This window comes from Pteropus vampyrus, unplaced genomic scaffold (genome assembly GCF_000151845.1).
Source record: "Pteropus vampyrus isolate Shadow unplaced genomic scaffold, Pvam_2.0 Scaffold31, whole genome shotgun sequence".
Lineage (NCBI taxonomy): Eukaryota > Metazoa > Chordata > Mammalia > Chiroptera > Pteropodidae > Pteropus > Pteropus vampyrus.
In genome coordinates, this window is record NW_011888812.1 from 2,431,303 (window position 1) to 2,444,648 (window position 13,346).

The 13,346-nt window shown below is 44.2% G+C and overlaps 1 protein-coding gene across 1 annotated transcript; it reads right to left on the reverse strand.

Annotated features, from left to right (window-relative positions):
* Positions 1–3,759: 3,759 nt before the first annotated feature.
* COMMD9 (COMM domain containing 9) lies at positions 3,760–12,847 on the reverse strand. Its single transcript, XM_011356834.2, has 6 exons — positions 12,726–12,847; positions 9,462–9,587; positions 7,514–7,653; positions 6,572–6,606; positions 5,611–5,714; positions 3,760–4,582 (listed from the first exon to the last, which is right to left on the reverse strand). The coding sequence occupies exons 1-6, from the start codon at positions 12,774–12,776 to the stop codon at positions 4,442–4,444; spliced, it is 597 nt and encodes a 198-aa protein (XP_011355136.1). The 5' UTR covers positions 12,777–12,847; the 3' UTR covers positions 3,760–4,441.
* Positions 12,848–13,346: the final 499 nt, after the last annotated feature.

Here is a 13,346-nt window from a genome sequence, read left to right on the forward strand (position 1 = left end):
TGCAGGTAAGAGAATGTTTAGGGATTATCAGTATTTGGAAGTCAGTGGTTACAGGTTTGGAGTTCTTGTGAGTGTTCAACCACTGAGAAACTTTCAAAACGCCAGATAAAAATACACATTAAAAAAGTTAATAAGAAACCCTCTCTCATTTCTGATAACATCGCAGCTTAGTGAACCAAATAGCAGAGAGCGAGCCTCTTGCACCACACTGGACTCGCTTCGTGGAAATTTGTAAACAGAGCTTGACTAATGCCTACTGGACGCGGTGCCCACTCTGTATTTAGACAACTGGCTGGTGTGGGAAAGACCCAAACGTCTGGTTCTTACGTCAATGTCTTTGGCCCTGGAAATCAGCAGAAAAGGGAGACAAAGAGAATAAAGGTGACCCGGACAGGAGTGGTGAGGCAGGACTGTTGAGGGAGAGATGAAAGTCACCAGATTAAGGGAAAACTTTCACTGTCTGAAGAATCACCAGTTTCCTTTGCCTTGAATTGAGGCAATGATGGAGAAATCAAAAGCCTTTTAGTATGAAGACTCAGATTCAAGTTTTAACTCAGCCCTGGACCTCTCTGACTTCTCCTCAGTAAGATACGTAAATAATGAATGGATGCTCTACTGATCTCAGGGGGTTGAAGTGAAGAGGCAATACGATATCTGAAAAATATTTCAAATGCTTTCAAGTGCCACACAGGTGATATTTATCATGAGAAAAGATGCTGAGATGGAGTGCATGTTCTCACAGTTCTTTCATTTATATGTACAAACTAGACTAAGCAAAATGAAATCTTTTGGTTCAGATGATGGGGGACAATAGTTACCAGAGCTAATTGCAAATACCCCATTTTTCTTCCTCCTTTTTGCACATGGTAGGATTGGTGTTCTCTGCCCTCTTAGGTGTGACCACGTGACTTATCTGTCATTTCTGGGCGAAACTTTAAGAGCAAGGGCGCATCTGCCATATTCCCTCATCTTGTCTGGATGCTTGTGGAGACCTATGTTGAGACTGAGTTTCCATCATCCTGGGCCCCTTAGTGAACTGTGGGAAGCAGAGCACTCGCCCCCACCCCCAACCTTCATTGGCCATGTAACAAAAATGAACTTTTGTTGTCTTAAAAGCCACTGCACCCCTGGGATTGTTCGTTGCTGCAGCACAAGCTTGTGTTGACTATATTTTCTGTATCCTTGATGCTCTGGCATTTGGGATCATGATCCTGCAGAGACTGCCCCACCCGGGACCAGCTCATTCTTAGTTAGAGCAACCAACTCCCCAGAGATCGTGCCTTTGAATTGCAAACCAATCAATCTCCAGCCACTCCCCCAACTATGTCTTTTATCAAACACTCACAGACCAAGCCAATGCTCCCCCTGCTCTGGATCACCCTAGGAGCAGGTATTGAACAATGAGGGACCCTCCTGTAGCCCAGAGCCTGCCAAAATTATTCAAACAAGCCAATTCTAAGCTTACCCAACATACCTACACTGCCTTGCCCATTTCCTCCTGTGAAAACCCCAATAGATGCTCTGGGCCTGCTGTCCCCTTGTCTTCTATGCCTCCTGGCCCACCCGGTCCTTCCCTATGTGGCCCTTTGTGACACACCAGGCCTGTTTCTAGGAATCCATGATTATAAACTTCTTTCACATGCAAATCATCTCTGCGTCTCTGTGTCTTACCATTCTTGATTAAAACAAATCCGGGATACATTTTAAACACAAACCTGGTCTGTCCTGATGGATACCCTAGGAAGATTGGGCCTGGCATCAGGTACACTGGACTTTCTCATTCTCTTCCCAGTCTCTGAGTTCCGTTTTCCTCTGGCCTAGCCTCTCCTGCAGCTGGGCTTTTCGCTGTGTGGCGGGAAGAGAGACTCAGGCATCCTGGCTTTACTACCAGAGCCCAGAGGCAGGAGGTGGTCTTTGCTGCTGATTCCAGCAGAAAATGTTGTAGGAAAATACTCAGATTGGCTCAGTTTGACTCATGACAATCACAGGACAACCTCTGTGGGACATACGTACCCATCAGGATTGAGCCATATGCTCACCCCTGTGGCTGGGCGGGTGGAAAATGCTGGGCAGCCAGGAGCACAGGTGCCACCGAGATCCAGCATCGCCCTTTTATGGATGGAGCTGGGACACCCAAACTGCGTGCACCATGAGGAAAGGACGGTGTGCAGAGGGCTGCTCTCTACACAAAGTACTACTGGGAAACCCTACAAGAACTGAATGAAAGAACTCGCCTTGCAATTAATAGGTGTCAGCTACATTTTTCTGAGGTAGCATCAGGCCAACCAGAAATATGGTATCTACAATCCGTCCTCCCTAAAAGTGGGAAACCAACCCCTTAAATGAGCATGCGAGTTGAAGGGCAGCAAACATTTTAGTGAATTTCCCAGTTATTGAATACTCTGTCACGTACCCAGATGGTTCTGTTCAGGCGGATCTAGCTAAAGGAACATCTACCTGTCCAGACACACACGCTAGGCTCCCTGCTTCAAGTTAGTTCTTTATGGAGGCCCATGGAGGCCCAGATGACGGGATTTGAAGGTCCCTGTGGGTCGTAGAGAGCGAAGAAAAACAGAAGGGGAAGAATTCATGACAAGGCTCTCAACCTGGAAGAGTAGGTCTCCTTCCGGGGTCCATGAACTCGTCACTGAATGTAAAAAACCTAATGTTTATTTCCTACAAAAAGGGTCTGGAGCTCTCATCAGATTCTTAACAGGTACAGCTGCAAAAGGGTGACAAACTGCTACTGTAAGAGAAGGTAGCTCAGCTTCCAGAAGCTGGCAGAGGAACTTGGGGTTTTTTTCTTGACTTTCCCGGTGTCTCACCAGGTGGGCAGATTTCTCATTTACTTCAGTTCCAGTATTTTCCAAATGGAGCTAACATAACAGAACTCCACCTCCCCTGAAAAGTCTTTGTGGCAGAGAAAGCTAGAGCAATCTGGGCCCAAGTCCCAATGAGGCCATTTACCAGCAGGTGACTTAACCTCAATGAGCTGATTTCCTCATAGACAAAGGGAGGATAATAGCATTGTCACACCAAGATTTCACCTAGTGTAACACTGTTATAGTAGGTGAAACAATGAATGTAGAGAGCTTTCCGCTTTCCTTCCCATTAATATTCAAAGCTAGCATTACCCAGCCCTTCATATTTGCCGTAAGAGTGTTAAGTGCTTTTAGGTACATTGTGTCATTTAATCTTCGCAAAAGCCCTACAGAATAGATATTATCACCATTTAATTTTTTAAAATGGGGACGGGAGAATTGAGGCTGAGGTCAAGAACCTTATCACTGAGTAGAGCTGTCTTCCAAACCCGGCCGCCTGACCCAAGCCCGTACTCTTAACCTGGGGTTCTCTGCCATCTGTCCCCCCACTGACCCGCATACACTACCTGCGAAGCCACCAAAACAAAGCGCTCAGAGAGCAGGCTGCGGGCTGTTGCTGCTGCGGTGATCTGGGTAACGCAGGGTCGGGGGTAAGCCTCAAACACCAAGGCCCTGTGATGTGCCAGGCACGTGACAGAGATGATCTACTTTGTTAGACTCTAAGGAGTGCTTTCATCATAGCTCTTGTGACAAGCTGTCAATCTTGCTTTCTTTTGCGCTATATGACAAACACGTGGAAGGTGGTAAGGACCATGTGCCTGGTTTCAGGTCACACTATGGTCATGGGCTTAGCTGGGAATTAGGAAACTGGGATCATCTTTCCAAACGACGGGCAGCACTTAAGGACAAGAAGCTTTGAGAAGTGTGACCAGAATCATGAAGTTTTCAGAACTGTCATTTATTTCCAATCACTCCCACTTCTTCACCCTGGAGTGGCTGCTTTATGTCAAGGAAGGGGCTCCCAGCTTCATGGAGAAGGGAATTAGCCCCCATTTCAGACTTCCTATGCTGAAAGGAGGCCCAGGAGGCGGAGGGTGCTGGGAAAGGCTCTGGACTCAGGGCAGGAGGCCACACTGCAGTGGCCCTGTTCTGCGGGACCTACCTGGCTTCTGTGACTGGCATCAGCCACCAGATTCCCTCCACATGTTCCGGGTTTGGAAATGAGTTAATCAGAACTAATGCTGGAAAGGAACTTATTAGACAAGTTCTACAGTTTGGGCCTGAATTTTCCAATCAGCGATGCAGAGGCAGCTGAAGCAAATGCCCCTCCACACTGTCACAGCAGTAATTAAGTCGCACACAGGAGCCTTTCAAAGATAGATGCTTCTCCTCCGTTCACCAGCTTTGGAAAGAGAAAATGATGAGAACAGCGTGGGGGCGTGGCTGCTTCTTCCCAATCCAACTGTGCCTTCTGGATGGCAGTCCTCCCTCTGTCCCCGCCATCCCACTGCCTGCTGTCAGTGCAGCTGTTGAGACAGAGTGGCCCACCGGGTGCTGGGAGGCGCTCCACCACTGACGAGCAGACAGAATGTGGCAGTGGGGCTGGCAGCTGGCTGGGCTCATTTGTTGGCCACGGCAGAAAGCTGGTCCCGGATGCGGCCCAGCCCATCCAACATAGTGTCCAGAGTTTCCTTACTCAGTTCCACAGTGACAGCTGAGACAGAGGGTTTGTCCCCACATAGACTGGGGTCTTCCTGGATCTGAAAAGAGAACATGGCCCCAAAATCAAAGTTCCCTCTCTTCCTAGAACCCTGGACCCATGAGCCCTACCCCATTCTGGGGAACTTCTGAAGAGAGGCTCTCTGCTCAGAGCTATAGACAATCTTAGCTTTGGAGACATTTGGCAAGAGGGTGAGGGAAGGGGACGTCTCAGAGGCTGGGGCCAGTTTCCATTTGCAAGGAGCGCTGAGGGCAGGAGTCAGAGAAGCCAAGGCTCACTCACACCTCCGACTCAACACTTTAGTGAGAAAACATTACATGGGTTTATATTGGTAATTTATGCACTAGGCTCTAGGGGTACTTAAGAATCCATTGGGATGCAGGAAAAATATTATATTGTCTACTTATATTTGTATCTTTTTTAAAAAGCAAACTTTACTAATATTTAAAAAGTTGTTAGAGGCACCCTACGGTTTGGTTTTCTCATAGGTGTTGAGTTTCTAGGTTAAGTAAGCACAGCATTACATTATCTAGTTTTAGCTAAACAGACCCTTAAAATGGATATGTGACTAAAAAAGATTCCAGAAAGAACTGTGAAGATAACACCAACGAAGCGAGAGTGTGAGAACAAGAAAATAACTGACTATTCTCCAACTGCTATTAGGAGCGCCTGATCAGCCATGTTACAAGCAGGGATGGCCTAATCGTCCTGGACAAGAAGTTGGCTAAAGCATACCAAAATTATCAAGAAAGTGATTTGAAATCTGAATGCATACTCTTATTGTGAAAGCTGAACTTTCTTGTAGCTGTATAACATAACCTTTAGGTATCAGCAAATTATTTTTAAGATGTATGTTTTGTGTTTGTCTTACTTTAAAATCTCTACTTTTGGTAGAGATTTTATTATGCCTATAATATGTTAATACAGTAGTACACACACTTTGTAAATAAATACATTTGGGGGGGTGCTTAATATTTTTTATTTATGGGGTTAGAGATCTCTAAACTTTGGAAACTGGTATCTTTGCTGCCCCTTCTTTCCTTCTAGTGAGGATGACAGTGGACGTACCTTCATCTGGAGCAGGCAGGTGGGGACGGCCATGCGGCTGATGCTGTCTGAGGCAGTTTTGATGTCCACTCTCCAGTCCAGGTCGACCAGGCGTGGCAGAGAGACTGTAGAAGGGACAGCTCAGCTCAGAGCTCACGCCTCCCACATTTATCTAGCCTTTACGCTGTGGCAGGCAGCTCTAAGGGATATACATATGTAATACATTTGATCCACACAGCAAGTCTCTGAGGGAGACAGACAGACGGGGTCCAAGACCCCTAGCAAGTCATGCCGTGTGCACTCCATGACACGTGCGCTTAGTAATGACTCATGGTGGGCAGCATCTCCAGGCTTCTGCCTTAACTCCCAACCCTCCAGATGTCAGGAGGAATGAAAAATGACACAAGGCAGAAAACATGAGGTTATGGCCTAAGTCTTAGAAAATGTGAAGCTTCAGCAATAGTGCAAAGAGCTTGTGGTTGAGACAGACTTGCCTTAAAGATGGGTTCTATCACTTGTCTAACCTTTGAGCACGTTTCCTCATCTCTAAAATGGAGACAATCTTGGCCGAGCTCCCAGGGTTGTTGGGAGGACTAAATGAATCAATGCAGGTAGAATTCTTTGACAGTGACTGGCTCAGAGTAAGTTTTGTGACCATTTATTAAACATCCACTTTTATTCAATCTTTCAAACTAATTTCAATTATGTTTTTTTCCCTAATGGAAATATTTTAAGTATTTCACTTTCTGGTTTGAATATGTTTATTTTTTTTTCTAACAACATGCCTATATTATATTACATTTATAACCAGAAAAGGGTTTTTAAGGTAGAATTTAAAAAAAACAACAACAAGACACACAATTTGGTTTGGGATTAGGTTAATTCACTTTTGATTTTTGCTTAAAAACTTTGGCCACCTGGCAGATTTAGAGCTGGAGCTGGGAAGAGGTGAAGAGGAAAAGGCAGATTTCTTGGTACTCACTTAGATTTGCCTGGGCTTCGGTTCTCCAAGTAGATCTGTTTAAGAGGGAAAGATGAGAAAAAAATCATGGAAAAGGGATGAGAATTGAGTCTTCAGATAGAGAGAGGCCCATGGGTTTGGGCCTCCGCCTCTCTGTGATCTCCAAACCTGTAATCACCTCCTGAAAGGAGCGCAGAAACGCCTTGCTCCAATGAGCAGCTTTTTGTTCGTTTGGTAAAGCTCAGTGATGTTAAGGCCATAAGTGTTGTTAGTTTTCACAGCTTAGGTAAAAAAAAGAACAGGCTTAATGCATTGTAACCATATTGTGCTACCATTTTCAAAGACAAAACAAAGAAAAGGTCAAGCTACTCTTTTCAATGAGCATTTACGACACAACGGCATTGCATCTTATGCAAAACACACCCAAACAGGCCAAAATAGTTGGTGCAATCTGATGGCCAACTTGATAAAACAAAGGTAAAGCCTCGTCTTTAATCCAGTAAGGAAACAGTTAAGTATACGAGCAAAGTTTCCATGATAAATCGTTCACTGAAATAAAAATTGCCAATGGCCTAAATGTCCAACACTTGGAAATCTCTTAATTAAATTATACAGAATTTCCTCCTATAATGAAAAATGTTTAGCCATTAAAAATGATATTGAAGGTAAATATTTATTGGCATAATTTATCATTAATGTTAATACTGTTAAGAGAAAACAAGGAAGTTGTAAAATGGCATGATCCTGTTGTGTTAAAAACAAAACACCAACCTCTATGTGTGTAAATGAAAAAAATAAACAAGTCCCGAAAGGCTCTCCATGAAGGAACAAATACTGCTAATCCTCTGGGTGATAGGATTATGGTTTTCTTTTTGTTTGGTTTTCAAGAATGAACATATTATTTCTAAAACAGAAACAAAAAATATAAGCATTATAAGGAACTCTCAAGAGATGAGCACTTACATGTGTTCTAGGATGATTTTTGTCAACAGGTTTTTGAGGTTTTGGTGGAAATTTTCAGGAAAGAGAGCTAGAATCGCCTCAGCGGAGGACAGGTCACGGAACGCTGCTAGCCTGGTAAGGCGGTGCAGGGCCTGGAGCAGCTGCAAGAAAGATGGGGACAAGGGCGGTGAGGAGAAGCAAGCAGGAGACAGGGGACAGAGAGCAAGGCTCTATGCCCCTGTCTGCCATACACTGCCAGAGTCATTCAACTGAGTCCCATGAGTCCTGAGGCCTCTGTCACAGATACTGATGCCCATGTGCCTCGGCCGACCTCTAAATTCACCTACTGCTTTAGGGGACAGATGCAGCTGCCTGACACAGGAAGTTGGCAACTTGCCAGACACTCTGCTTACAGGTAAAGAGTTAATAAATCCCCTTTCCTTCTGCACAGAAGCTGACCTTCAGTTAACTTTCTAGCCTGTTCCCCTGGTAACCTGAGAGAAGTAGAAAGTCAGTTGTAACTAGGCAACATTGCACTGGTCCACTGCCTCTGGACCGGGAGGACTGCAGAGACACCCGGGGGCCCTCAGCTTTGAGCCCCTCTGAGTATAGCTGCATGCTCCTTGCCAGAACCTGAAACTGTGCTTACTGCACTGCTCCCAGAGCTACTGGCTCCTGTGGGTTTTGAGTGTTGAATCCAAAGTGGTAGAAATGTCATGACCCTGCCCCTAGGCTGTCACCTGGGAGGACAAAGAATGAACAGCTCCAGACTGGCTGTTTAGAACCCCCGCTGTGGAAGAGCAGTGCCTGACTGTAGCCCTGATAGGAGCTGTGTTCCACTCTGTGTCCTTCCAAGTGAAATGTGCAGCCAAGTGTGGCTATGGTTGTCTTGTAAACATAACAATGCTCAGCTGAACTTAAGACACTCCCAAGGCAACTGTTTCTGCTTTAGGCTTTCTCTGACGCCATCTGAGGCTGCTCAGCTGCAGACAGGCACAACTCAGAGGTGAGGGCATGTTAATCCTCCACCAAGAGGTGCAAGCCAGTGGATAAATGCCCTAGCCTCTCTGCCCTCCAGGGGAAAATTCTGGGGTGTGTTCCACATGGTTTTTTACAGGATCCCAAGACTGAGCCCCAGTTGCCCACAGCAGTAACTGCTCATTGACACACCCTTTTATCAGCCTGGCGTTCTTCCCCGTTTGATTTTCTCCACTCACCCCTTTGTATTTTCTAGAATCACCTCCCAAGTAACTGCCTGCACCCAACTCTTTGTCTCAGGGTCTACTTTTGGGGACCTCAAAATAAGTCTCCAACTCACTTTCATTATCTTACTTCTGCCTTTTACTCTTCTACAGCTGACTTTAATGAACAAAGTTCCAGATTAATAATAATAATAATAATAATAATAATAATAATAATAATAATAGCAGCAGCAAAAGCAGCAGGATAAGCCAGTTTGGATGAAATCCTGTTTTAGAAACATTAGCCCCGGGAACGTAAGGCTATGAGTGCTACATAACTTGAGTCACTTTACTCTTCCTTTAGGCCATTAGCTGAGATCAGGTGAGGTCCAGAGGCACATCCTCCCTGACATGTGGGCCTTGGAGCTTCTGTCCAGTGATCCCTGAAAAGTCTGACAATTTATCAGCATCAGCAAGTTACAGGCTGGGAAAGGAAATCATGAAAAGGATGGCTTTTGGTCACACTGTCTAGGTAACAAGTCTGAAAAGGAAATGGTCAGGAGCTCTGATTCTCGGTACAGTTCTCCCATCTGTGCCACATTTACCACAGGAAGTGAAGGTTCAAAGATAACAGTTTTTAACTTCACTAACATTTTTAAAAAATTTATATTAAGTTTGCTACATCAATAGATATTTCAGGACAAACATTTCCTTGGACATAGCAATGACTGGGAGGTCAGGAAAGAGACTAACGAGTTGAGAATTCAGTGGCCAAAGGCCACACTTACTTGCTCTGCCTCCTCCTGGGTCACAGACAAGCTGGAACACGTAATATCCAAGAGTTTTTTCGAGCCAAGGGCTGAAGTGGAAAAGCTCTCTTGGCATAGCTGTCTGACAACATCTTTTGAGGAGGCCTGTAAATTAATTCACAGATGGAAAACAAAAAACAAAAAAACAAACAGACACTAAAAAATACGTGTTTTAGTACATAATATTGTCTCAGTAGTGGTGTAACACCTTTAGACTCAAGATTTAAAACACACTTCCATTTCTGGAAAGATGAAGTATAACTGTTAGGCATAACTAGCATCCGTGGGCACTAGATAGAAAACAACCCTAAGACAACTCTGGGAAGGGGGAGAAGACAGACTGCGGACCTTACCACCAAGGAATGCCATGGTGGTGAGTTCCCTGGGTTTTCTTTTTGTTGATATATCCAGACTTTGAGCTGAAAGAATGGGAAACCCAGAATGCCTATGGGTGCAGAAAGAAAAAAGCTCCAACAAACACCTGCTCTCCCCAGCCAAAGGACTAAGAAAGGGGCAGCCTAGCAAAACAGAGAACCTTAGACAGTAACTGCTCTACTCCAGCCAAATGCCACAGAAAGAACTATGGTCCCATCCTCACTCTGCCAGCAAAGGCTGAGTGGGGAGCCTAGACTTCCACCCCTGTGAGGCTATAACAAGGTGTTTCAACACCCCTGCTGAAGTGGTGTCAGAAAAGGCCAAGTACGGAGCTGAGACCAAGTAGGGAGCTGAGAGCAAGCAGGAAACTCCATGCCAGGGAGTAACAAGTCTCATTACCATGTGGTATTAGTAGAGGCTAATCGTGAAAAGAAAAAAGAATCTTCAAGAAAAAAAATATTTCAAGAAAAATGTCTTGAAAGCAGGAGAGAAACGATAATCTTATCCATAAGGGAAAAACAATTAGAATGACAGCAAATTTCACATCGGAAACCACGGAGGCAAAAAGGAAGCGGCATGATATTTTTCAGGTGCTAAAAGGAAAGAACTGTCAAACTGGAATCCTACACGCAACAAAAGTATCCTTCAGGAATGAAGAGGAAATCAAGACATTCTTAGATAAAAATTAAGAAAATCTGTCACAAGACCTACCTTAAAAGAATAGCTAAAAGAAATTCTCTTAACGAAAAGGAAATAAATTAAAAATCTTGGCATATCAAGAAGAAAGAACACGAGAAGCAAAAATATGGGTAAATACAATAGGCTTTCTATCTCTTGAGTTTCTAAATTCTATTTGAAAGTTGCAGAAAAAATTATATCACTGTCTGATATGGCTCTAAATCTATGTAGGGGAAATATTTTAGACAATTATATTATAAATGAGGGAAGGTAAAGGGACATAAAGGGAGGTAAGACTTCTATACTTTAACTGGTAAATGAGAGAGACTGATAGACTGTGACAAGCTATGTATATCAATGGAATAACTAGAGCAATCACTAAAAAGTTTATTAAAAGCAATGCATTTTAAAAGACTATGGATAAATCAAAATGGAATTCTAAAAAAAAATGTTCGAATAACCCGCAGGAAAAGTAAAAAGAAACAAACAAAAAAGAGAACTGACAGGAAATAAAAAATAAAATGGCACACTTAAGCCCTAACACATCAATAATTATATTAGTTGTAAATGGCCTAAATATATCAATTAAAAGACAGAAATTGGCAGAGTGGATTAAAAAATATGACTCATTCAAATGCTGTCTACAAGAAGCCCCCTTCAAATATAATAATAGAGATAGGTTAAAAGTAAAAGGATGGAAAAAAATATATCGTGCAAACCATAATCAAGGGAAAACAAGAGTGGTTACATTAATATCAGATAAAGACTATTCCACAGCAAAGAAAATTACCAGAGATGGACATTACATAATGAACTGTTGCTACATAATGGCAAGCAAAAGAACTCAGACACACAAAAAATAGCAGTCTTATTCCACTTATGTGAAGTTCAAACATGGGCAATACTAAATTGATGGTGTTAGAAGTAAGGATAGTGGTTACCATTAGGTAGGAGAGTGGGGTAAGTAATAGAGCAATAGAGGGACTTCTGGGGTACCTGCAATGTTTTTTTTTTGACTACTGTGGTGGCTGCATGGTGTGTAATGAATCATTAACTATGCACTTATGATTTGTGCATTTTTGTATGTGTTATCAATTAACAATTTAAAAAGTCCATACCACGAATAGACATGCCGGGTAAATGGGTAACAGGAGCCACAATGAGGGTGAAAAGTCACTAGGCTGGGAGCTGAGAGCTCTAGGTTAAGTCCCAGCTTTAGTACTTCATTCATTAAGTCATCTAACAGCTATTTATTAAGCACATGCTGTGTGCCAGGTATGGGGGGTACACTTCTTGGGGATACATTTGTGTACAACATAGATGCCTTTAGGGATGGAGAATACGAGTGAACACTGGAGAGGTGGTTAAAACAACAGAGGGATCATGCATGCATGGACCAACGATGAATGTCGTGCCATGAATGATAAAGTGTGCCACACACAACTGCTGAGTGTAATTAACTCAACCCTCTTCCTCTGGTGATAAAAAAAAAAAAAAATCCCTATGGATCTTACATTCTTGAAAAAGAAAGACAGGTAAATAGACGCATAATGTTAGCCAGTAACAAGTTCCACGAAGGAAGCTAAAGCCGCCCCTTCTACAGGGGAAGTCAGAAATTAAGCAGATAATTCCAATCCATCGTTTCATTTGATCCTTACAAAACCCTATGAAGTACGTCCCTTTCAACCTCACAATCTTTCAAATGATTATCAGGAGTGTTTTCGCCCTTCAATAGGTCAAATCAAGTACAGAAACCCGGGACTCGGGAGAACAAAGCACGAACACTTTACTCAGGAGGCTTGGCGCACGAAGAGGAGATAATTTCTCAAACTACCGAGGGCCGAGCGGCTGCTGGATGAAATCGGAACTGGCCACGAGGACCTAGCAATTACCACCCTAATGCACCGATCCCGAAAGATAGCCGCAGAGACTATTAGCAAGAGGCATTCGTACAGCGCCTTCACGACCATTATCTTATTTGTTTCCCCGCCATTCTGTTAGGGCACGGTGGTATTAATTTTGTTCCTGCTTTAAAAAACTCAGAAAGGCGAAGGATTTGCCTGGGGCCACACGGAAAGACAGCGGCAGATTCGTGGCTCCAAATCAAGGTCCGTTTATTCCAATTCCTGTTCCGTCTAAAATGTTGGGGACAAAGGCCCGGCTCACGCCGTCTCCGCCCTCCCAATTTACCTTCAGCAAGCTCTGGAGTGCTGCAAAGTTTTCTGCTGTTAACGCAGCCATCTTCCCCGGCTCATGTGACCGCCACACTGAGTGAAGCGCGGTCACGTGGCCACGACGGCTGCCGCAAGGCATGCAGGGGGACGTAGTCCTTCTGGGTAGCGGGAGCTGCCGGTCTTGTGGCATGGCGGGATGCGGGGAGGAGCCAAGTAGGGCGAGAAGGCTGGATGGCTCAGCCAGGCGACACTCAGGCGGTGAGATTGGAAGGACACGAGCGAGGGATGGTTTTCATGGAGAGGAAATGACTTACCTTGTTTACTTACCAGATCAGGGGAAACTGATTTTCCCTTGACCCAGTTGGATGGGCTGCCTGGTTTAAGGAATGCGCCTGCTTTGACAGACGCCTTGGAATTAAAATGAGGCTGTGCATATCGGAATTCTTGGAATTTATTCCCCTCACCCCAACTGGGAGGATGTAAAATTGCTTTCACGTGTATAGTTTCCCTCCGTATGAGGTAGGTAGGAACTTGTATTATTTGCCTTATCCAGATGGGGAAAGTGAATCACTTAGGGTTTTTAGTGACTTTTTCTGTAGTCCTAGAGGAGATCTCTTCTGAAAGGCAGGCGAGGAAA